Genomic DNA, 25,377 nt, shown 5'->3' with positions numbered 1-25,377 from the left:
CACACACACATGAGAAACGAAAGTCTCATAAGACGATTGCCAAAGATCGCAGCGATCAAATATGTTATAGAAAATTGTGCACATTCCAAGGAAAACAAAGCCACAAAAAGAGAGAAAAAATAGATAGCAAAAACAAAAAGAAACCTCACTTTGATTTGTTTATTTCGATGCCACACGAAGAAGGCAAACTCTGACTCCAACTCTAACATTGACTTCGCCCAGCTTCAAAACTGCAGCTCCTTGGCCAGCAGTCAAGATGCCTTTTTTTTTGTTTTTTTTGGTTTTGGTCTTCAGTGTTTGTGTTTGGCCACAATTTGACCTTTCACTCTCTTGGTAAGTCTGCTGTTGTGCCTCTGCGATTTGCCGGAAGCGCTCAACCCAAAATATATCACCAAGCGAATATCTACAGCAACAACAAACAATTCCCTATATAAGCAATAAAAGAAATGACTTTCAAATACTCTAACTAAAAGTAAACTTAACTATGGACTACAAGTTAATGGACATTGGACAGAAAATTAAGAGTTGTTTCACTTGATGTTTGATTAAATCTCTCTGCAAATTAATTATGAAAATTTTTTAAAATTTAAGTAATCCAGTTTGCGTCTATTGTATACCGAACACTTTTCTTTTGTAAATTATTCAAAGGATTCATTAAATTTAGAAATAAGTTAGCTATCTTAACTTGGTTCTCGACAGATCTTCATAATATCAGTAATAAATATAAGGAGATATATTTATATGACAATATGGGCTATTTGTTCGTACTGAGATTGGACGACTAAGTCTATATATATTTTTTATATTAAATGAAGTTGGAAATGGTTTCTTCAATCAATGTATAGAGTAAGAATGATGATTAAAGCAACACATACACAACTCTAACACAACACAATGAGATCTTGAGAGATCGAGAGCGGACATAGACAGACAGAGAGGGAGAAAGAGAGAGAGAGAGAGAGAGAAGAATCTTAGACACTCGATAGAAACTGGCCAAGTTAGCTCTATCTATCTGTCTAGTCCACCAACCTACAAGCATTTGGCAAAAATTGTAAACAATATCTGTAAAAATAAAAACGCCCAACGCCGCCGAAAAAAAGGCAAACCGAAAAAATTGATAGTAGTTTTTTTTTTGGCCATTGTTGTCTTGGCCGAAATGTAATGCAGTTCGTTGGTTAAAGTCAGTCAGTCAGTTGGTTGGTTGGTTGGTTGGTTGTTTGGATTCCTTGCCTAGGTTATTCCTAGCCTAGGGCCATATACGTAGAGGTTTTGTAGATGTATGAAGGCAACACAAATGCCCATGAATCGGATCTTTAGATGGATCTGCTGCAACTTGAAAACCATTCGCTGAGGGTCAACATTGGCGTTGAACTAGTTAAATCATTTGAATAATCACTGGGCAAAATATGGGTTTGGTTTTTGCAATACGATGACTACCAAAAATAGTAGCTTCAAATCAATAAATAGACACATACAAATCAGAAATAAGTGTAGATTGAAAATCTATATGTTATCTTATGTTTTTTTTTTATTATAGTTTTTGCTTTTGTTGAAAGAGCTATTCTTGGTTAAAGGCCTTCTTTTTTTTTATTAAGAACACATTAACAACAAATTTGATTTTGAGCGGAGAACATTGCCTCACCAAAAACGTCATATCTCCGAAAGTATTTAGAATTTCAAATAACCTTTTTAAGACAATAAACAATAACCAAGAATATCGTCTTAAAAGCTTTTAGATATATATATACAAGGTGGCGCAAAAGAAGTCATCCGGGCCAAAGAAAGTCATCCGATGTTGTTTGGCTCTCATTTTTTTCTAAATAAAAAAAACTTGTGTTTATTTAACCAATAAATTTCTCAATGTTTAAATAAGCAAAATTTAAAAACAGAATCAAAGTTTTTTATAAAAAAAAAATGAGAGCCAAACAACATCGGGTGACTTCTTTTGGCCAGGATGACTTTTTTTGGCCCACCCTGTATACATATTTCGAATGTTCATTGTGTTGCTAAATTACCACTTCTATTTGCACAAGAGAGAGAGAGAGAGAGAGAGAGAGAGAGAGAGAGAGAGAGAGAGAGAGAGACAGAGAGATATCGATATATATAAACATATCGATAAAAGTTCCTTGAAAATGTACTCCTTGCAACTGGTTTATTAGGCTCCTAACAACTGATTTAAGGAATTTTGATGCATTCCCACATATTTACACGTAAATTGCTCTATTTCGATTCAAAAATTGAAATTTATTGTAATTTCTTCAACATTTGACTTTAAATTTTAAGTCTCTTTTAATTATAATAATAAACATTTTTTATACACACATCTTAGAGGATTAAGATATGAATATATGTATGAACTGTCTCATTTCCGCTCAATTTTAAACGTACTTTTTTGGATGAAAATGTTTTTTTAATTCATAAATTATAATCTATAATTATATTTATATTAATATATTACTTTAGTGTTTAAACTCTTTCAACTCTTTGAAAAAGCGAGGAAAATTTACTTCATGCTGACTTCATATCGAGACCTAAAAAAGTTTATTTAGCTGATCATTTTTCATTGTCGACCTGAAATTCATTTTAAAGCCTTGAAACAAGGACATAGATCATTGCAGTCGTAACATGTAAAATTGCTGTACAGTCCACACTTTTTTTCAGGCCTTCGGTTATGCATCATCGCGCAAGATTGAAAAGAAATTGTTTATATACATACTAAACTCAAAGTTTTGGATTATTTCAATTCGGTTTAAGCTCCCGAATTGGTTATTTTGAATCTACTCTGAATCCACTCTCTAGTTATCATTTATGTGCTTCCTTTTTGTTGTCTAGAATCAAATCTATTTTTCTAAACTATTTTCCCCTAAATAGTTTGTACTTTTAGCCGAATTGATAAACGCTTTAAGGAACCACTTTTATTGAGCTATCCACACTATGTGGCCCAATTTTGAAGGAATTGCGATACCAGAGTAATTCGTGATTTTAGCAATTTTTTCGTGGGTTTTTAAAAAAGTCTTTTTTCAGAGGCAATCGAATCGCTTGAGCTACAGTTGTGTCACAATGTTATATGTGGTGTTGGATGATGGCAAAGTCATGCAAAAACTAAATAAATGAATTTCAAACTGGACTTCATTTTCCGAGGTCGTTGAGCTCGTTTGTGACATGCGTGCGGTTCCACCCATCATTGGCATTGGCGGCTTGTTGGCTTGTTGAATTGTCGGCTTGGCTTGTTGTCTTCTTCATCTTCAGAACCAACTGTATCTCCAACTCCTTTTCCATTGCCATTGCCATCTCCCATCCATTTGACGTGCTTGTTGTTGTTGTCGTTGACGTGAGTTTTGTTGTTGTTGTTGCTGTTGTTGGCTGTCTTCGCACTAATTGAGCATTTAAATGCAACGTAATTACTTTTCTAACACCTTCATCAGAGGCAACCAACCGGCTTTCGGCCCTTTGATGCCCACTGCAAATTAGCATATAAATTGTCCCGTGTGAACATAAAATCAAATGACATGTGAGTTTGTCAAAAAATACAGAAAAAAAAAACAAAGAAAACAACAACAAAAACAACGAAAGAAAGAAAATCGCCGCCCGCTCAAAAGTTTTGAAACCAAGAGAGAAGAAATTGGCGGCGGAAGGACATGATGAGGTGAAAAATCAATGGTCAATGGAAGACTTCAGTGACTTCATAGGAGGCGATTAGCATAACGAACGTGCATCTAATTGAAAATGGAACAGACAAACCAAATGGAAACCCCATGAATGACTAGTTGAATGGACGAATGAATGAATGAATGAATGAATTCCATTGCAAGACAGTTTTGAATTTAGAATTGGAATTGGAAATTGGAAACTGAATACAATGTTGAACCCCTTAAATTGTAAGAAACTGGCGCCAGTCAGACGTCTTTATAGTCGTTCAATTGCGATGCCATGTGATGCATTTGTAAGTGCAATCAAAAAAAGGGTAAAATCAATTAATTAGGCATTATAAACAAAAACAGTTAGACACAAAGTGTGGGCAAGTTTTTTGACCCTCTCTATCTCTGTCTCCGACTCCGACTCTAACTCTGGCTCTCTGCTCTGACAATGAGTGTGGCGGCAGGAAATGCATCGCGTTCTGAATGCCAAGGCGTAGCCCAACCAGCCTTACCAACGTCCCAACGTACCAACGTACCAACGATCCAACGTTGTTGGTCGTGGACGATCGTTGGGGCTTAAATGCGTTTTGCATAACTGAATGAATAATGCTCGCACTGATGGCGTTTGCACTTGTTGCCACGGCACACAGTACCCACAGTACCCTTCACTGAGAATGAGAGAGATTGGGTGGGCAAGCGTAGGCCCTTCTCTGCCCTCTTGGGCTTGTGGCAGTGGGGCGGGGGGCAGTGGAGGAGTGGAATGCATCCGGTCAATTTTTATTGTCTTGTTTATAGCTTGATCCATTCAAATTGATAAGCGATATCATATTTATAAGTATTTTATATCATTCATTTTTCACAGGAAAATCAACAAATTAAAAAATTAATAAAATCTTTCTGGGTGGGGCTCTTTCTTGTCTCTCTCTATCTCTCTCTCTCTCTCTCTCTCTCTCTCTCTCTCTCTCTCTCTCTCTCTCTCTCTCTCTCTCTCTATCAAAAACTTACACCAATCGATTCTCTTTTAGGAAAAAAAAGGATTTGTACTTTTTTCGTTAATACTGAAAGAAGTTAACCTAAGGAATAAGCAGACAGAAAAACTATAATAGTTCATAAAATTTTTAAAAATCTGAAAAATGATTGTCGAACTCAAAAAGTTGATACTGAATATTGACGAAAACGAAAAAGAATTATATATTAAATTGTTTTACTGGATTAAGATTTCTCTAGAGCTGCGTTTAATAAACATTTCTCCTCTTGTATATATAGATAATAACTCAAACGTTGGAATATTGCAGCATTACCAGTCCAATGGACTCCAAACTATAACAGGTGTTTGTTGGTACTTGGCAAAGATCTCAAATACAAGTATATAAACAGGTTGCTGACCATGCTTATATCCTTGCAATTGAACTATTGCATAATACCAGCAACCAGATCAGATCCTTAACTAGAGAATCACAAATAAGTATATAAAAGCATATAAAAATATAAGGGTGAAATTCACTGGAGCTCAACTCATTTTGTTTATTATCGAGTTTCAGTTGATCACTTAACAAAGTTTTTCTGATCAACATTATTTTCCAAGTCGATTATTTTTAGATATCGCATAGTCATGCAATCGTAATTTAGGAAATTTGGACTAAGACTAAAATCTTGTAGCGTGCAAAAGTAAGAACATGTTTGCAAGTTTCTAACTTAATTATGCACAGGATTCTTAATTTTGATGCCAGTGAAACAAAATTTTTGTTATATATTCGATATATTAAAATTTTTGAGATGGTGAATCTCATTTTTACCTGTATACGGGCTTGTTAGTTGGTGGTGTAGTATATTTTGGTGGCTAACTTTTTTTCAGACTTTCTTTTTTTTACTCTAAAGACTTTGAATCAAAATCCACCTGTATAAAAAAGTATCATTTGGCGACCATTTTGTATAATTGTAGGAATGATATTTATATGGGCGAAATGTCCACAGTTTAATATATTTTTAACCGTCTAACACTAAAACGATAAAAAGGGCTATTTTGGTGGGGCCACGACATGTTCTGACATGACATGTTAAAAAACTTAAAAGTTTTAGTTGTCGATCCTAAAAGTTACGTTTTTTCAAAAATATCAGCTGATTCGTCAGATATAACTCATTTTCACATAGAGCAAAAGCATGAGTACATGCTAGTTAGGATAGGTTTTTAGTTTTTATGTCCTTATCCTAAAAGAATTTTTATGTTCTATATATACTTTTTTGTTCACAAATGTGTAAGTATTATACTGGCATCAAAATTAAGAATCCTATGCAATATTAAGTTAGAAACTTGTACACGTACTTTCGCACGATACTGTATGTCAATCTAAAATCTTTGAGCTAAAAATTTCGTCACAATTCATGGACATAATTAATATCTAGAGGTTTACTTTAAGTTTTCGATCCAGCACTCCATTTGCGGCATCAACTCATCCATGAGAATTTGAAACGAAGCAAAAGTCAACTAAAAATAAATGTAGTTAAAAATAGCAATAGAATAAACACAAAAACGGAATCAGCAAGCTGATACAATTTAAATAATACAAACTACAAAATAAAAGGTCATGGAACAATCCCAGAAACAGAAAATGCAACCATCACCGAGTGTCAAAGAATTAGTCAACAGATTCGAAACCCTACTGAAACTGAATGATCCTGAAAAGGTAATGCGAGCATTGGAAAATAATGCATATAAGTTGCAGAATATGTCTGAAATGACGAGCAATTCAAGACGTAAGACAATTACTTTCAAGTATTTAAAACGAAAGACTAACTCCTGCGTGCACACAATCTACAGCAACTCCAAAAACAAGCCAGATTAAGCCAGAATGGCAACGTATTATAGACGGAATGATACTTGATCGGCGTCGAATTGAGAAAATAAAAGAGGAGCGTCGTCAGCAAATACGTGAAAAGTACACACAACTCAAGTGAACACAATTTAAACCAAAATTGTTTCAATTTTTTAAAATTTTATTTTGTTATATTCTTTTTTCTCGTTTTTTTAGTTTGCTCAAATATATGGAAGTGAATGTGTCATGTTTAAATAGTTGTATCAATGTGCAGAAGCGGACAAAAGTCCTTATATTAAAAGCATCTTCAAACTTTGGTTATCAGATTCTGTATCTTAGTTATGGCCCTCTTCTTTTTTTAACATTAATTTTTTGAAATTATACTTCTCTATCAAAGGTATATGATATAGTTGCTTGATTTTAATGCAATTTACCACTTGAATTATGACAATCGGTTTAGAATATTACAAAGTTGTTGTTTTAAAACGTTTGTTTCGACTAATCATCAAATAAACGGCTAAACGAATAGGGCTTTAAGAAGTTAGAAGTTAAGAAGTTGCGGTGGATTGAATCCAAAACAGACAATAGATTCAATCAAGATCTTCCGATCTTCTAAGATAAAAAGCAATTAAAATGACATTAAAATGAATGATTTGTGTTGAAGCGAAGTAACTTAGATTTGCTTCTGTGTATGGTATTCAAAATCGTTGCTTTCTTTTCACTAAAGCAAATTATGTAGAATTTTGTGGATTATTTAGACAACATTTACCGAAAATATGCAGAATAAATTAAACATATTTATAGAGCTTACTTGATCCATAGCAGAGACTTACTCATTTTTAATGGGTTATATTGATATTCACAAATATTTGAATAGCGGATTTAGATTTCTTATAAGAATATGTAAGATGCAAGTTAACGATATGCGTTAATTCTTTGGGTATAACCAAAGTCAAATCTTTAGATAATCAAGCACTTCGCGCACTCAAGATGTCAGTGAAGAATTTGGATTTTCCCGGCAGCCTGTCCATTGACTACGTTTTTTCCACAGATTGGCTTAACTTGGCTGGCAAACTCTCTCTCTTACTCTCTCTCTCTTTCTCTTTGTGGAGAGATTAATGAGCATTAGGCCGAGGATTAGTTTGATGCTTATGCCGAGTCAGCAGTAACAACTAGTCCATGAGTCCATGCCAGTTGAGTCTCTTGTGCAATCTTTGTAATTTCCAAAACCAGGATCTGATCATCAAACAAGTCCCATTGGGAGTGGGAGAGAGAGGGAGAGAGAAAGGTGATCGGATTTAATTGAGATCAGGCAACAGTAGTGACTGAGTCTGTGGAGTGTGTGAAAAACCGCGATCAATTTTTGGAAAATTTTGCCAACATGCTGGCCGGTGATTGGCAAACCGCAGAAAATGAGTTTCCACTTCCGTTAGGGGGTTTTTCTCAATCCAAGCTTGCAGCTCTTTCCGATTCTAATCTTTAACATGTGGAGATATTAACATATCGTAAGTGATTCATTTGATCCGTGGGAAGTTTTCTTCTCCTATCTCCTATCTGCTCTCTCTCTCTATCTCTATCGCTGAATTCCATGAGCGGAAACTCCAGCATCAGGGGAAGGATTTGCCCAGACTGAAATACTGATCTCTTAATTTATTTTTATCACATCTTTCATAAATGTCATAATTGTAGCGTAATTATTATTTATGTGGTCATGCTTTATTTAAGAATACATTTTCCAAAAATTCAAAAAGAATTTCAACAAAAATATGTTTTTCATATTTGCCAAAAGTCTTTTCTTCATAAAATTCAATTTTTCAACCCCTTCAACGAAATATTAATCTCATTTACATAATTTCATAATTCCAATACAAAAGATCACAAACACATACACACACACACACATGCAAAAAAAAAACAGAATTATCAATTGTTTTGGTTAAGTCGAAATCAATATATCATAGAACGAGTTTCAAAAACGTAATGAAGACATTATCGAACATGGAAACATTTGTCACTCCACAGCAAGCAGATAAAACAAAAACAAAAAATTAAATAAATACATAAACCAAACAAACCACAAATCAAAAATTCAGAGGGAAAAAACCAAAGAGACGAGAAGTTTGACATGTCGTGATAGATTTACTAAGAAAAGAAATACCAAAAAGGCAAATTAAACGTGTTTTATTGACTTTTCCTTCCGTTGAATTTCAGACAATTTTCAAATGTTTTGCCAAATCAAATATAAAACGCTTAAAGTCCAACAATTAACAAAAATCTTGGAGATTAAAAGCGAAACATCATTCAATCATATCTATAATTATAATCAATTTGTTTCTACATCTCTTAAACTAACCTTATAATCCTTATAATAATAAGTGCTATTAAATTACTTGCTGAAAGGATTTCTTAAGTCCCCCTTGATATATATTTGCTTAGTCTTACCCTTGCTAAGGATTTTATAAAATTATTCAAATATTTTTGAAATGAAATCATTTATGACTAATTTAATTGATTGCCAAGTACATTGTTTTAGCAGATAAATGCAATTATACAAATTCGTTTGTGATTAATTTAAATACATCCATCAAAAGAAAATATTCTCTTAAAAAGATGTGCAAATTTAAGCGATACATATTGATCAGAAATAAAAGAAAAGCATTTCCCAAATCCTAACTTAAACTATGTTAATTAAATACGTACTAATAATATGTCTTCCTATACACTATAAATTACATAATTGTTTAGTTCTATATATGAGAATAAGGTAATTACATAATAAAGATCACTTTCTGCTTAAAATAATTGATAATTTTTGGACTTTTGAAGCAACAATTTTTGTACGTTTTGAAAAAAATTTTTTATTTTATTTTGTAATATTTTAATCAAAGATAAGTTAGAGTCATTTAGTTTGGGTTGTTAACTTTTAAGATAAAATACTGTTTTTTCATCACTTTTAATTTGTTGGGGTCTATGGGTCTTTATAAATATCTTTATTTGAGACCATCTTCCATATAAAATATGTTGTAAAATATCAATATAATATTAATACAAAAGGAAGTGGTATTGAAAATAGTTCAAAATATTCGCATAAAATTTGAAATCTTAAAATAAAATATGAAAATTGCAAGTTAACTTCAAAATTGAACAATTCTGAACAGTCTGAATTTCGACCATAAATTTGGATTTCTTATTTATAAAAGAGATTTTTGCATCTTAAAATTAAAACTGATTAAATAAAAATGGTAATACTAGGCTCATAAGGGGGTTCATTTGTAGTATTTCAGTCCGGGGCTTTCATTTTTCTATCCAATTCTTAAATAAATAATTACTACTCGCAATCAGATAACAGAAGTGACTCCATTAAGTCGATTAACTATTGAACAAGAAGCTTTACTCAAAAGACAGTTGAATTTCTCTTCGAATGCAAACAATTAATGAATAATCTATAATAAATTTTTGGATTTAATTTAAATAACTAGAAATGTTGGTTGAGTAAAAAAAAAGTCTTTAAATAAACGTTTAGTCGAAAACTGAATTTTCTGAACTTTTAAGATTTAATGATATGGTGGGATATATGTATTTGATCCAAGATTTGTAGCTAGGTTTAAAATTATGGATGGTAACCATTTTTTATGTTTCATGTTTTCAAAACATTTTAATTTAAATGAAGCAAACTCAGCTTATTATTAAATATAGTTACTTAGTTGGTTAAGGCGAGCCCTTTACGCTAATTCTGATGGCGCCCAAGGGTTAAATGAGATAAACTTTAAAAAACTGGGAAAATATAACGCACTAAAGGGGGACAGCTGCCCATGCCTATGCCTTTGATATGATATAGATTATATATGGTTTATATATATTCAGCAATCATTGCTAAAATTAAAGTATTAGAAACAGAAATATTCCCCTCATCTAACAAGTGTAAGTAAGTGCTAACTAATTAGATTTTCATTTCAATACAACTCCATGCACTGTGAATAATAGTTAAGGCAAATCACATATTAAAAAATATTGAAAATATAAAGACTATTTATAAAATTGGGTGCCTCATGAACTCATCTCATTGCTTTATCATCACGGTCCACATCATCAGCATTAACGTTGCCTAAACCATTCCAAAAGAAAACTTGAAAAGTCATCATATATAATGAACAGGTCAGAATAAAAATAATGAAAAAAATCAAATAAAACTGCGATTCTCTCTTGTTATCCAACACAAAGCTGATTCATTGGTTTAATCTTTGGTTATTTTATTTATGTTTTTCTAAAAATCTATTTACTAATTGTAATGTGAGCAATAAAAACCTGTACACAATTCATATACACACAAAATGTCAAAATCTCCAATAGTATTCCCCCGAAAATGAAACATAATGGGAAAATGCAAATATTTCAGACACATACAACAAATTGTTATTGTTGTTGTTGTTATTGTTGTTTTTAAATATATACAAATTGGTATGTATGCAGATACAGATATATCTCTTTTTTTTCTTAAGTCCGAGCTGTTAAATCAAAAATATGCAAATGAATTTTTTGTTTAACACGAGTCAAGATTTTGCTTTCAGCTGGTTGTTCCAGTGTGTGTGTGCGTGTGTGTGTGTCTGTGTGTGTGTGTGTGTTCAGCTTCGTTTTTGGCATCTCAGTTGGCTTGATTGATATGTGCTGGTTATACAGTCATTTTGTTGATCAAAATGATGCAATCGAGCAAAGTATGTAAATATCGACGAAATGTCGACACGAGTCCCAGCTCCTCCGCGCTCATCATCATCATCAGGTAGGGTAAGATAAGTTCTAGGTGTCATTTGTAGTGGCTAAGTAAAAAAAACGAAATTATTTTATTTCCGTCTCTCTAATTTTGGTTTTTTAATGTTTTTTTATGACCGTTGAAAAGTCAAAAAGTCATTGCAAAACTTTTTTTTATGCATTTCTTGTTTTTTACTAGGCAATTCTGCATATACCATTTTTTTTGTTGTCCTTCTGCTGTTGACCTTGTATTTTCCTTGGAAAATTTCGATTGCATTTTTTACGCAACCAACCCTCTGGCGAAAGCAATTGACTTTTTTATTGAGCCAAAAACTCAAGGTGACTGCAATAGTCGCATATGCGAAAATCTATTTTAAACCTTTTCCTCTTAAAAAAAATGAAGAAGAAAGAAGAAAAAACGAAAAGAAGCGAAGCGAAAGCGAGGTGAGGTGAGGTGATCTGTTTCGCTCGGGTTTGTTCTTTGGTTTCTTGGCTCGGGTTAGAAGAAGGTAGGATGCGGCTGCTGTTGCTCGACTTTTTATGACACCTCAACGGACTGGCAAAGGGAGATGACTTTATGACTTGGTCGCCGAAATCTCGCGGCGATTTTTAGCTCGTTTTTTAGGGCAATTCTTGTGGCTACCTAAGCCATGTGATTTTGTTACCTAATCGCCGGATCAGCTTACCTAAGCTGCAGATTATCCTAGGATCATAATTATGATGAGTCCAGCCCGCCGACGCGACGCGTCCATCTAGGGAAAGTGCCTCAACTCTATGACACTTTTTTTCTTTTTTGGTGGTTCTCTTCCTCTACTTCTTTTCTTTTCACCGTTTTTTTTTTTATTTTTATGTTGGTGAGGCAAAAAACTTAAGCCGAGGGGATTAAACCGGATTAAAAGTCAAACAATTGTCCTTATTTTTTTGTGTTGCCTTGCCTTCGAGGTAACTAATTACCCCGCCAGGGTGTGTGGGTGAGAGGAAAATTACCCATTTCGAGCTTGGCGGAAATTCGCGAAATTTGCCTTTTTTTAGTGTGCGAAAAAAATGAGAAGAAAAACAAATGGGCAAAGTCAGTAAAACTGAATCGATTAGAACAAAAGGGAGCAGCAACTAATAAAGGAGAACCTCAAGAGAAGCGAGAAGGATATAGAATATTCCAACAGATTTTGACTTTTTATTTTTTATTTGCAAGCCTTTTGTTACGGTTTTTTCGTTTTGCTCTTCCTTTTTTTGGATTTTACTAGGAAAGCTATGAAAAAATGCCTTAAAGATGTTCTAAGAAGTTGATAAGTAATGCCATATACCGCATTTAATGCAATTGCATTTGCTTATATGTAGATATTTGCCGATAATCATAATTCGTTATTTAAGGCAAACCAAAGTCAAGGTCCTTGGGACAATATCGAATCATAAAAGGGTTAAACACACAGAGAGACAAAAGAAAATGCATAAAAGGGTTAAAACACACACACAATGGCAACCTTCATAAAAGGGTTAACTTCTAGAACAAGCAAACAGGTAGACTCTGGATGGACTTCCTTTGTTTGGGTTGTTTTTTCTCCCAAGAGATGAAAGACTTGAAGAAATGCGTATAATAAATATTCATAAAAAGAGTTAATTTGAACATTTATGAGGCTTCTGTTTTTGTGGAAGGGGTGAAGGGAGTGACACTTACATACATACACAAAGAGAACGAGATGGATGTAAAATGAGAGGATCATTGATTTTTATTTCAGAATAGAACTTTTGATGACTCATTGAGTTTTAAGTTTAATTCACCAATAAACTGTTATATCAATATCCTCCGACGGCATTAAAATGTCCCTTTCCCCCATCTCAAGACGATCTTCACATTGATTCCCCCTGCCCCCATACAACAACAGAGTGTACATAGCCACGCCCATGTCAAATAAAATGAGCAACTGCTTTAAAATGAAGTCAATGAGAAATTCAACCGCCCTTAGCCAGGCGCTTTGAGACTCTTTCTTCGTTTCGTATTTAATAAATAACCGAATAACGAATAATATCAGAGCAATGCAAATCAATGGGCCAGAGCGAGAGAGCGTGCGATCAGAGTGTTAGAGCGAGAGACAGACAGTTAAAGAGAGAAGGAGAGTACTGCCTTTGAGCTCGATTTCATTCACAGCTTAACAGAGAGCACCAACAACAGCAGCAGCAGTAGCTCTAGCGGCGGCTTAGCTCTCAGCGATAACAGTAACAGTAGCGCAATAACAGTACCAGCTAGCTTAACAGAGTCACTCCATAGTACATGCAAGCTAGACTTACAGTGAGAGAGAGAAAGAGCGTAAATTCAATTGTGAGCTCGAGTCAGAGTCTAAGTCGTAGTCCAAGTCTGAGTAATTTTAATCGCTCTCTCTCTCTCGCTTACCACCACCATCATAAGCATCAACATCAACATCATCAAGGTGGTGATCGGCAACTGGAAATAATTGAGTGCGAGTGTGTATGTGTGAGTTATATACTGGCAAGAGATTTGCTGCATGGGGCGACCAGTGACGACGACGACGAAACGCTTCTTGCCAGTTACAAGTTTGAGCCAGAAATCAGTCGTCTGCTTGTAGCCGAAGTGTTCAGTTACAGACATCGTCACTAGCCGTGCGTACTAAAATCAAGAATTAAAAACAACAAGACAACATCCAAAAACAAGAAAATCACTTATCACATCTCAAAAGATCGCTCGTAGATCAAAATCTCTTCACATATACAGACATTGTGACTGCTCTAACGTAGAGTAGAACTGTGCAAAGAAAAACTATCTCCTAAGTGAACGCGCAAATTTTCACGTGCGAAACCCACAATAAATTGCAAATAATAATAATAAAAATAAAAAAACAAAATATATAGGAAACGAAATAGACACAAAAAAACTGTGCAGCAGAGAAAAAGAAAAACCAAAAAAGACAAAAACAAAAAAAGGTAAGTTACGCCCGCTGAAAAGTCAATTCACCTTTTCGATATGTGACCGTCGGCAATATAAACAATATATATGTATATTTTTTTATGATCCTCTGTGCACTACTTTGATTTTTTACTATTTCGCAAGAAAAAAATCAACCGAATTTCTGTTCAGTTTTTTTTTTGGCAAATTTTGTTTTTTGTTGTTTTTTTTTTGGGTGAATGTAGAAATGCATTTTTATGACCTGACGTCAAGGTCTGGTCTAGTGCGTCGCGAGTAGTGCATTTTTTTAAGGGAATGCAGAAACAGAATTCGTAATGACTTTATCTATATAAAAAAAACACACACACACACTCAGACACACAGAAATTCTACCTGAGTTTTATGAGATACTCGCATAGGGTTGCATAATCCGCTAGCTTAAGTTTTTTCTTACGCTTTTCCTTTTCGTTTTTTCGTTTTTTTTTTTTTTTGCCTGCCTGCAGAATGATCATAAAAAAACGCAGATCGCACATTAGTTTCGTTTTTTTTTTTTTGCTTTGGTTTCCTGTATAAATATTGTGGAATAACTCTGAGAGGACATCAGTTGCTTCACAGGCTTCAAAACGAGCACAACAACCGAAAAAAAAGAAAAGTCTACAAGAATTTCAAATTATTAAAAAAAATAACAAACAAATCACTCACTGGACGCTTAACAAAATGGTGTTCAACTTGGTTAGTTCTCCAACAGGCCCAAATATATATATATATATACTTAATATTACTATGGATTACCAGTGTTTAAATGTGTGTGTGTGTGTGCGTTAATTCAAAAAACTAAATATGGATTTTTTACCTTTTCTTGTAATTGCAGATGAATCAGACATGCAAAGTGTGTGGCGAGCCAGCGGCGGGTTTCCACTTTGGCGCCTTCACATGCGAGGGATGCAAGGTAAGTTATCCGAAAAGAGAAAGTTGACAGTCATCAAGAATCATGTTCATAATTTCATTCATCACACTGTCCATGACTATGATGAGGATTCTAGTTGAGGCTTTAAATTTCAACCGATTGTTAATGTCATTCTCCCATTGTGTTGTTCTCTTTCCATTGTAGTCTTTCTTTGGTCGATCGTACAACAACATAAGCACCATTAGCGAGTGCAAAAACGAGGGCAAGTGCATCATTGATAAAAAGAATCGCACCACCTGCAAAGCCTGCCGACTACGCAAATGCTACAATGTGGGCATGTCAAAGGGTGGATCGCGTTATGGTCGTCGTTCCAATTGGTTCAAGATCCATTGTCTGTTGCAAGAACACGAACAGGCGGCACAGGCACAGGCCCAGTCGGTGGGCGGCAAGGCCACATCTCCAGTGGGCTCGCCACCAGGTTTCGGCGACATGGCTGCAGCAGCGGCTGCCCATCTGCAGCAACAACAGCAACAGCAGCATCACCATCAGCAACAGCAGCAACACTCGCATTTGGCACAACAGCAACAGCAGCAGCAGCGTCATCCACATATGCCACCCACTCTATTGGGCTATCCCAGCTACTTGCCGGAGCATTTGCCCTTCTTCAGCATGGTGGCCACACCACAGTCGCCCTTCCAGTTGCCCCCCCATCTGCTGTTCCCGGGCTATCATGCCAGTGCAGCGGCAGCTGCCGTGGCAGCCGATGCTGCCTATCGCCAGGAGATGTACAAGCATCGTCAGAGCGTGGATTCAGCTGCCTCGTTAGAGTCGCAGAATCGGTTCACACCACCCACAGCTATGGCCACGGAACATGCCATGGCCATGCCAACCACACCCACACCGCCCACACGCCCCACCTCCGCCTGCCGGCAGTCACCCATTGATGTGTGCCTTGAGGATGAGGCTGAGTCTGTCCACAGTCAGTCGCCGCTAATGCACCCCATTGCCATTCGTGCCACACCACCAGCCGCAGCTCCAGCACCACCAACAGTATCAGCACCTGCACCACAGTTAGCAGTAAGCATGCAGAAGTCACAGAGGTCGAGTCCTTTGAGTTTTGCTGCCAAAATGCAATCCCTGTCCCCAGTATCCGTGTGCTCAATCGGCGGTGAGACCACAACATCGTCCAGCCATCTGCATCCCGCCAAGGCCGATCAAGACGGTCCCATGGACCTGAGCATGAAGACATCCCGCAATTCGGTGCACAGTTTCAATGACAGCGATGCCTGCAGTCTTCAGGATGAGCAAGAGTCCACGGCCTTGTCCCTGGCGCCTCGCCGCAAATTCTATCAACTGGAAGCGGAAGCCTTCTCCTCCTCCTCATCTTCGGCATCGTCGTCCGCCTCCTCAGGCGATCACGATATGGTTAAGCGACAGAAATTGGGTGAATCTCCAACGCCTTTCGGTGCGGCATCTGCGGTTCGTGGCGGTTTTGCTGCGGCTAGTGCCATGCGCGGCATCTTCGTGTGCGTTTAAAACAGAAACAAAACAGAAAAGTTAAACAGAAATCAAAGTGGGTGGAGTCTCGACACCTCCTCCTCCTCCTCCCCTGCTTTGCCACACTACCCCACCCCCACCCCCACCTCACACCCATCGTTCACAATTTGTTGTTGCTTGTTTTCGTTTAGTTTAATGGTATTTTTTTTTTTCTCTCCTTACGTTGGCCGACCAATTGGCGGAGACGTTGGGACAGACAGGTTCGTTAGAGAATGCGAGAAAGAGTATGAGATAGAGAGATAGAGAGCGCTGTGTGTGTGTGTGTGTGTGTATGAGAGGGAAACACCCACACCCGCACACACACACACATACACATACACACGCACATTGAGCTCACATCCAAAAATTATTTTTATAACCAGAAAAAAAAGTGAAGACAAAAAAAAACAAAACACACAATCAATCACTGAAAAAAAAAATTGTATATATATTTTGGAAATCTTAGTTTTCATTTAGTTATAAAACCACCAAATCAACCAACCACCAAGCCACCCACCCACCTTATATCCCCGCCCCCCTCATATTGTATATATTATTTGAGTATTTCAAGAAAATATTTCTTTTCTTTTTTTTTTTTTTTGTTAATCATAAGTTTTGATTGTAATCATAAAATGTAGAATAAGCAACTTTTTTTTTATCCCAAAAAATTGATTTAAAAATGAAAATAAAAAGAAAACTATAAATAAAATATAAAAACAAATAATTGAATTCAATGTAAATGGCATTTAAATTTCTTTACAGACTTGAAAATCAAATCATGAAAAGTAAATATACATATATGAAATGACTAAAGAACTCAAATAGTAAAGAAGATATATAAATATAATATCGGTAACAGATCCATGATTTCGAATCAGTTTGAAGCTATATATGCTATGGCTCTTTGATATCTGAAGAAGAATATGGCTAATGCAGAATCTGGACTCTAAAATATAGATGAAAGTATGTACATACATATTGTTGGTTGGCTCTTTAAGTATTCCATTGTCATTCGTCAATTGAAAATCAGAGTTATTTTAATCTTTCATCCAAATCGCCAAGCGGTGCTTTTATGTGCCCCCTTTGGCTTCATTATTCAATCAAAATGGGCGTGTTCTATCACTGGCCAATACCAACACAACAACAACAATAACCAAATGTGATTAAAACAAGAGAGAAATACCAAGAGAGAGAGAGAGAGAGAGGGAGAGAGGGATAGTGAGGTGTGGGGGGGTAAGAAATGTAAAATGCTTTTGGCATAAATTCAATCAACAAACATTTTTTGTTGCAAGTGCTAAGCGATCCAATATGATACGATCGGATTCGATTCAATCCGTTGTGATAATAAAACCAATATAGGCAGCCGTTAAGACACACTGTGTGTGTTTGTGTGTATGTGTGTGTCTGGCCTGCAATCAGATTGTTGTAAATTAAAAATGCCACAAATGTTACGCTCAGATATTTATTTTTTGTAAGCAATTGTTATGCTATGGTCATGAGCATTAGGCCTAAGTCGTCTCCTCGATTCATACATACATACATACATACATATATGGGCCGCTAGTTTGTTGGATGTTGGATACACCCCAAATGAAGCACAGACAAACGATCCAACAACCACGTGCTGCTTCAAATAATAAACTTTATATTAACACATACAAAAGTCATACGCCATGCCGTTGAACAGAATTTTAATCACTTAATTAGGCAGTTGTCCGACGAGTTGACATTTGGATTGTATGTAGAGAGGATCCCAAGACCCACATCCCCCACCCAAGACACACACACACACTCACACATACATACCATCATGATGAATGAGCCAAATGACAAGTGTCAGAACTACTGTAAATAAGTATGCAGGAACATTGGATGCAAAATATATATATGTATCTCTTCATTTTCCATTGTCCACGATCATTGTAAATAAAATAAACTTTTTGACGCCTATAAACAATGGAAAATTGCTTGACAAGGGGCTTCATTTTTTTGAAGGTGTAACAGAAGTAAAGTTTATAGTACTTATATATATTCGTTTGCCATCAATATGCATGATGAGATTCATGCAGCAAAAAAGGATGGCAAAAGGGGAGTAAGGGGGTTCATGGTGGCAGGCAGCGCACGCCATTGTGCGTTTTGTATTTGAAAAAAAAAACAAATTGTTAACTGCCTCAGCGCGTTGGCATTCCAAAGTGTTTTGTGTCGTCATTGTTTCTAAATTTATTTTTATAGTTTATTAAACAGTCATACGAAACACAAAACCAAACCAAAAATAAAAACACCTACTCCTATTCAACAAAAGAACTGCTCTTCAAATATCTAGAGAATATATGTATGTGTATAAGATAGAGTTGAAAGTTTGTCTTTAACATTTGCTGCTAGTCGTCTTCCAATCAATTGGCAATAATAATGATCTTGTCTCTTTAAATCTTGGCAAACTCGTAAATACTTTCAACTAAAGACACATTCTAACTGACTGACTGACTGACTGAATGACCGTCTGTCCGACCACTTGACATTCTGGCTGCAACGATGGCAATAAAACGAGATATGACATACCCCCAACAACATATACATACATACATACATACAAATGTATCTACATAGTTTGTTTTGACTAACCAACTTCCATTTCAACAACGACTCCTCCTCCCCAACTTTATGTATACGTTGAGCCTTCTTTTTGGACGACCGTACATACATATATACGTACGTAATTAAGGTCGCTACCGGACTTCAGATGCTTGTTAAAACTGCTGACTTTGCCTTTTAGCAAAAAAAAAAAAAACGAACAATTAAATAAATAAAGAAACGAAGAATTTGTTGCTTTTTTTTTTGTTTGTTTGTTTCTGATTTATGCAAATTTTTGCATAATTTCTTATTAAAACATGTTTCCCCTTTTTTCTCTAATGTGTCAATAATATTGTTTTCTACACACACACACACTTAAGCACACACTGAAGAACACACTTTGCCATTGCCATTGTCAATTTCAATATCAATTTCAATTTCAAATGCAAAATGTAAATTTTTTTTCTATATTTTTTTTTTCATTTTGCATTTCGCATATTGCAATTATTTAATTTAATAAACATGTTCTCAAGTATTATTATATATGCTTTGCCTGCATTAATTTGAAAGCTACAAAAGCATTAGCATTAGCATAATGAAGATTTTTGCTGTGCAGGTGCCATATGAACTATTTTTAAAGATGTGCTCAGTCGGAGTCGGAGTGCTTGAGTTGACTTGACTTGACTTGACTTGGTCTGGCTTGGGCTGCTGCGATTAATGGGTATATAAATCTTTATTTTGTTTTTTTTTCTTCTTTCTGATGACGATAATAAAGCAGGTACACTAACACCAACACACGCACACACACACACACACACACAGAAACGGTCTGGAATAGGTGCCCCAAACACCCCACACACCTGGCCATGGATGGCGCCAGTCTATGGTAACCTGATCGACCCGCTTGTCTACAATTTCAATTGGTTTCTCTCCCCAGTTTCCCCCTAACCAGTGCCCAATTCCTCCAATTCCCCTCCCGCGATTGGCGCCTGCATTTTGACAGTCAATAAAATTTTGAAATGTTATACTTTTTTTTTCGTTTGTCGATTTTCCTTTTTTCATCTTTGTGTGTGTGTGTGTTAGCCTAAATGGCTTTTTGATTGGCAGAGAGATATACAAATGAACCACTTTTTCAGTTTGACAGCCCCAAAGTGAAACAAAAGACTTTGGCAACGAACTTGACTTGAGTAAGGAATTTATTGGTATTGGTGTTTTAGTTTGATATACCCTTGAAAAAGGTTATATTCATTTTGTTGAGAAGTGTGCAACGCATAGAAGGTAGTATCTCCGATCATATGATAAATATATATATATTTTTATTCTTGATCAGCAAAACGAGACGAGGCTTATATACTCATTTCGGTCCGTCTGGATTAACGCTCACTTCTTCTAGACCCCCCAAACGACACTTAGTCAGGGATTGTATAGATCGGATTCTGCCGGATCGAAACACCATCTCATATAGCTTCAAGAACTTGATTATTTTCTAAGCTATTGTCATAAAATGTGTCTATATTTGTCAGTTTAATAAATCTTTTAATGCTGACTATGCCAAATTTCATCAAAATCGGCAACTATATCGTGTGGCTCTCTTAAACAGGATCGGCAGAATAATAATTAGCTCCCTATGCGACTATCCCATAACTAAGAAATTAACTTGCACACATAGTAATGCATAATTCTGGTAAATTTGCTAAAAATCGGATAACTATATAATAGATTCCCAAAAAAGTCAGTAGGAACTTCTCCAGACAATGGCAGGAAAGTCCTTTGGAAGTCCGTAACAAAAAAAAAACATGTAAGGGTATACAAACTTAGTTAACTCCGACATTTAGGTTTAAAGCAATACTAAAGTATTTAAAATAGTTTTACACACAAACACACACACAGAACAAAGACAGCGTGTGAGTGTGTGTGTGCGTATGTGTGTGAGCTGCTATTGTTCGCAAAAGCAAAAGGTAAACATTAACCCACTTAAAGGAATCCAGAGTCCAATCTGGAGCTCATCTTTATTGATTTCAATTCTCATGCCACCTTTAACCCAGCCCTCGCTGGTTTTTCGATCTGCTCTGGAGGCGCTTCGCATGCTCTCTCATTCGCTTGTCGAGATTTTGCCCGTTTTCTGGGGCTCCATAGCTGGCGCTGGTAATTAGTGATCTGGTGCACTTGATATGCACCTTAATTTAAACATTTTGTACACACCCAGCCGGGGCACGCATTTGTTGTTGTCCGCGACTCAGAGAGAAAGAAACAGAGGGCGAGAGAGAGAGAGAGGGAGATACCTCAACTCATCTTCATGGCAATGCCAATGCCTACTTCATCCACTCTTCCAGTTCTTTTTCGTTATTGTTGGACGACTGCTGCGTGTAGCGCATGCCATTTGCTTGTTCTTCAGTTTCCTCCGGCCCATGCCCATGCCCATGCCCATGCCCACTCCCTTGGCTCGTTTGTGTTCTCGTTTAAACGTTTATTTAACTTAAACGAACTTTGCGTGTCGATTAAAGTGCTGCGATTAAGGTACAAACTGATCCGGTCCGACTTTTTGTGGTATCTGTTTCTTTTCTTTGGGTTTTTTTTTGCTTTGCTTTGCTTCTCCTACCTGATTCTTACCCCGTACATATGGGGTATATATCGGTTTCATTTGGATGCAAAAAATAATACAAGTTAATCCGAACAGTTGGTTCATTTTAATGGGGAATCTGGCGATCGATCAGTCACTTTGCATTTTTGTAGTGACTTTGGTTTTGTTTTGTCTCTGTCTTATTGCATTTTCGACTTATGCGTGTCCAGTGAACTTACAGGTCAAAGCATACGCATGCCAATGCATAAAGTTGACTCTCTGGGCAACATCATCATCATGATGATCATTATGATCATCTGCATCATGATGACCCACCAAAACCTGAGACAGAGTCTGCAGTTACAGCTGCATAAATCCTTTTCCATGGACTTTCTCTCCAAATAGCATTCGGCGGTGTCTGCCTTCTGCTTTACGACAAATTTGCCCATTGTTCTCACTGGCCTCTTGATGATGTCCTTTTGTCTTCCTCTGATGTCCGAATGTGTGTGTTTGTGTGTTTGTGTGTCTGAGAGAGTTTTTGGTATCCAACAGCGTTGAGGTTCGAGATACGAGGTAAGCGTCCTAACTGGGACCGCACACCGACCGCAATTCCACAATATTAATTTGTGCTAGCATCACCTCAAACATTTACGAGGACAAAACGCCTAACGAACCGCTGTTTCTGGTGGTGCTGCTGCTGCTCCGCGTTGATGCTTATCTTTGCGTCTCAGATGATTCCTCTGGTTATTGCTTGTTTTTTAGGGCCTGTGCTTCTATTCTTCTTCTTGATCTTCTGCAACATCATCTTCGTTTTTTCACTATCTCTCTTTCACTCACTCTCTCATTTACTCTCTGTTGGTTCCTTATCTGGTTACCCTTATTTATTTTGGAAACGAAATTAGATTTAAGGTTCAAGTGATTTTGATAGCTCGTAAAGCAGTCAAAAATGTATTTTCAACGTAGGTTATTTCAGTTTTTTTGTTTTTTAGTGGGAAAACACACACGATCATCATGATCACAGCGACGAGCAACGACCACCACAGCAGGGAGCTCTCGGTCGAAAGAGAATTTATGTTACAGCTCGTTAAATTAGTCTAATGGGGCTTAGGCCAGCTGTCCCAAGTCAATGCAGTGCACTGCACTAGTATACTACAGTGCACCCAAAAGGGTTGACATCATTAGGACAGATCGCTCGCTAGCCACTCTACGACCTGATGCTTCCCAGTTCAACTGAAACAGAGGACCGAGGACAGAGAACAGAGAACGGAGAACGGAGATCGGGAACCAGTGAATCCGACTCCCAGTCTCAGTACTGGGACTCTACTGCGACTTCGAGTCGAAGCAATCACCTGAGCTGACACTTAAAGCTTCTTCAGCAGCTCGCAACACTTATGCGAACGATCTTTCGGGTTATTGTCTGGTTAACTGATATGCTTAGTGCACGTATTAACCCACGAAAAGAGACTCCGCACTCCACACTCTACACTCGAAGGTTGCTTCTGCTGAAGCTGGAGCAGTGTCACTGTCAATGTCATTTTACTTGTGCAGAGAGACCCCCAGACTCAGAGTCGAAGCTGCAGTCGGACTTGGAGTTGGAGTCAGGCCATGCACTTGGCTGCTTTTTGGTCTCTCAAGCCTTTGAGGCTCGAGACGTTTTTTTTTGTATTCTTTGCCTGCAGAAGATCGTGTGATCCATTACCAAACGTGCGCGATCGTTTGCGCCTGTGTTTTGTGATATTTATTTATTTTTTCTTTCCTTGGTGTTTGGTATACCCTTTTAAAGTGCTCGCTGGCTGTTTGCCAATGACACAACTAACTGTTAATACAACCAAACCGCAACCAAGGCGGTAGATCGTTTGCGGTACAGTTTTTAACACCATTCCTCACAGTTCTAGTTACATACATAGATGAAAGTTAAAATGTAAATCAACTTGCTTTTAGTAATTATCTAAAGTCAAAATTTACACTCAACTTTGCAGTTAAGTGTCTTTATATTTCTTATAAGTTGGGGGAACTCTATATGGGTACGAAAAGGTTTAATCGATCAATTTGCCATAAATTGTTTTCGTATTTTTATTCTTCATCAAAACGTCGGGGTCACCATATATGAAAAAGAACTGTAAATCGTTGATTTTAGATTTAAATTGTTTTCAGTTACCAGTTCAACTATATAAATGTATGTATATTTATAGGGGATAAGAGTATTACATGGTCGTTGTGATAACATTTAACTTTTTTCCTTTATTGAAGGTTTATTTTTTCGTTGATTTTGTTGTTGTTTTATTTTTCAGTTTGTCGTATTTTTGCATTGCACCTTCTACTTTTTTCGCATTGACATTTGGTAAATATTGCCAAGGCTTCGAGAGCAGAGTCGTTGTTGTTGTTGTTGTTGCCTAGTACTGCTGCTGGTGGTGCTGATGGTTGACGTGACTCCATAACTGCACTCGGTGTATGGTGTATGGTCTATGGTGCATGGTGTGGATGTGGCTATGACTTGATTTGATTTTTCATAAACAAAGTTTGCCTCTTTTGCAAGCCACTCAATCAAGCCGCCTTTTGGCTATGGAATGGGTTCAGATTGTTTGTCTAGCGTGCACTTTGCGGCCTCATCGATGGATGGGCCAGATGACTAGATGGATGGATGGCTGGATAGATGGATGGATGGATGGTACGTCATCGACTCCAACTTGAACTACAGCTACAACTTCAACTCCATTCCATCACCATCTCCACCTCCATTCACGATCCTCATCCACATTCTAATTAACTGCTCTAGCTGAACAACACAAAATGCGAGCAACGTTTTGTTTGCAGGCTTTTAAAAGTTTTTCTTCTCTTCTGTTTTTTTCTTCTTTTTCTTTTTATGACACTCAAAGTGACCGACGGGCGATGGCGATGCAAACCAAACCAAACGCACAATGAACTCCTTTCATGGCCTTGTTAGGCGGAATGCCTTTTTGGTCTCAGTCGTTCTCTGTCTCTCATTCACTGGATCTCACCTAGGCGTGTGTCTGTCGGTGTGTCTTGCTGTCGATAGTCCGCTGTTTGCACAACATGATCAGGTTAAGAGTGCGGCTTATTAGAACAATTCTAAAGGGTGACTCCGACTCTGGGATTGAGACTTTGGCTTTGTTTGCTGACCATTTGAAAAAACAAAAAATAAAAGGATGCCATCGGCTTAGAGATGAGATCGTGAGCCACTTGAGAGGGTGTCCGGTGTTGTTTAAACCCTTTTGTCTCATCACCAAGGCGGTCAGTTGAAAAAGAGGAAACTCTTTTTTTCGGATTGCCCATCTATTTGACAAATGCAAACAATTTCCATTTCCCCTCTCTATCCCCTTCATTCACACACCGACCCCATCTCAATACATTTTCCAGTTAAAACTGTTTTCCCGTTTTCATTTTTTTGGCTTGTTATTAGAACACTTTTTTTTTCTCCCTAAAGGCCACTTAGGCACGAAATCTTCATCTCTGCAGTTTGGTGGAACCTCAGCCTTTAGCCTGCGGCAAAGGTTATGATGTAATATGGCTTTTTGACTTTTGTAGACATGATAAAATACAATACAAACCGCGTTGCGTGGCTGTTATATTGGCTAATGGCCTTTTAGAGACTGAGAAGGTGTCAGTAACTCTTCTCCCTGGCCCCCCCTTCACCACCTTCGACAGCGACGACTTCAATGAATGGGCAATGGGGGCTCAGTCGGTTC

At 37.0% G+C, this 25,377-nt stretch overlaps 2 protein-coding genes across 2 annotated transcripts; both read left to right on the top strand.

Annotated features, from left to right (window-relative positions):
* The first annotated feature begins 6,128 nt into the window (after positions 1–6,128).
* LOC111519014 lies at positions 6,129–6,706 on the top strand. The gene is made up of 2 exons (XM_023177533.2): positions 6,129–6,392; positions 6,457–6,706. Exons 1-2 carry the CDS (start codon positions 6,224–6,226, stop codon positions 6,591–6,593), a joined length of 306 nt encoding a protein of 101 aa, XP_023033301.1. The 5' UTR covers positions 6,129–6,223; the 3' UTR covers positions 6,594–6,706.
* An 8,069-nt stretch (positions 6,707–14,775) lies between these two features.
* LOC6645378 (zygotic gap protein knirps) lies at positions 14,776–16,836 on the top strand. The gene is made up of 3 exons (XM_023177434.2): positions 14,776–14,828; positions 14,968–15,045; positions 15,208–16,836. The coding sequence occupies exons 1-3, from the start codon at positions 14,814–14,816 to the stop codon at positions 16,537–16,539; spliced, it is 1,425 nt and encodes a 474-aa protein (XP_023033202.2). The 5' UTR covers positions 14,776–14,813; the 3' UTR covers positions 16,540–16,836.
* The last annotated feature ends 8,541 nt before the right edge of the window (positions 16,837–25,377 follow it).

Source organism: Drosophila willistoni (genome assembly GCF_018902025.1).
Source record: "Drosophila willistoni isolate 14030-0811.24 chromosome XR unlocalized genomic scaffold, UCI_dwil_1.1 Seg143, whole genome shotgun sequence".
In the NCBI taxonomy this organism is placed as follows: domain Eukaryota; kingdom Metazoa; phylum Arthropoda; class Insecta; order Diptera; family Drosophilidae; genus Drosophila; species Drosophila willistoni.
Note: the sequence above shows the minus strand (reverse complement) of the source record. Positions and strands in the feature narration are given on the sequence as shown.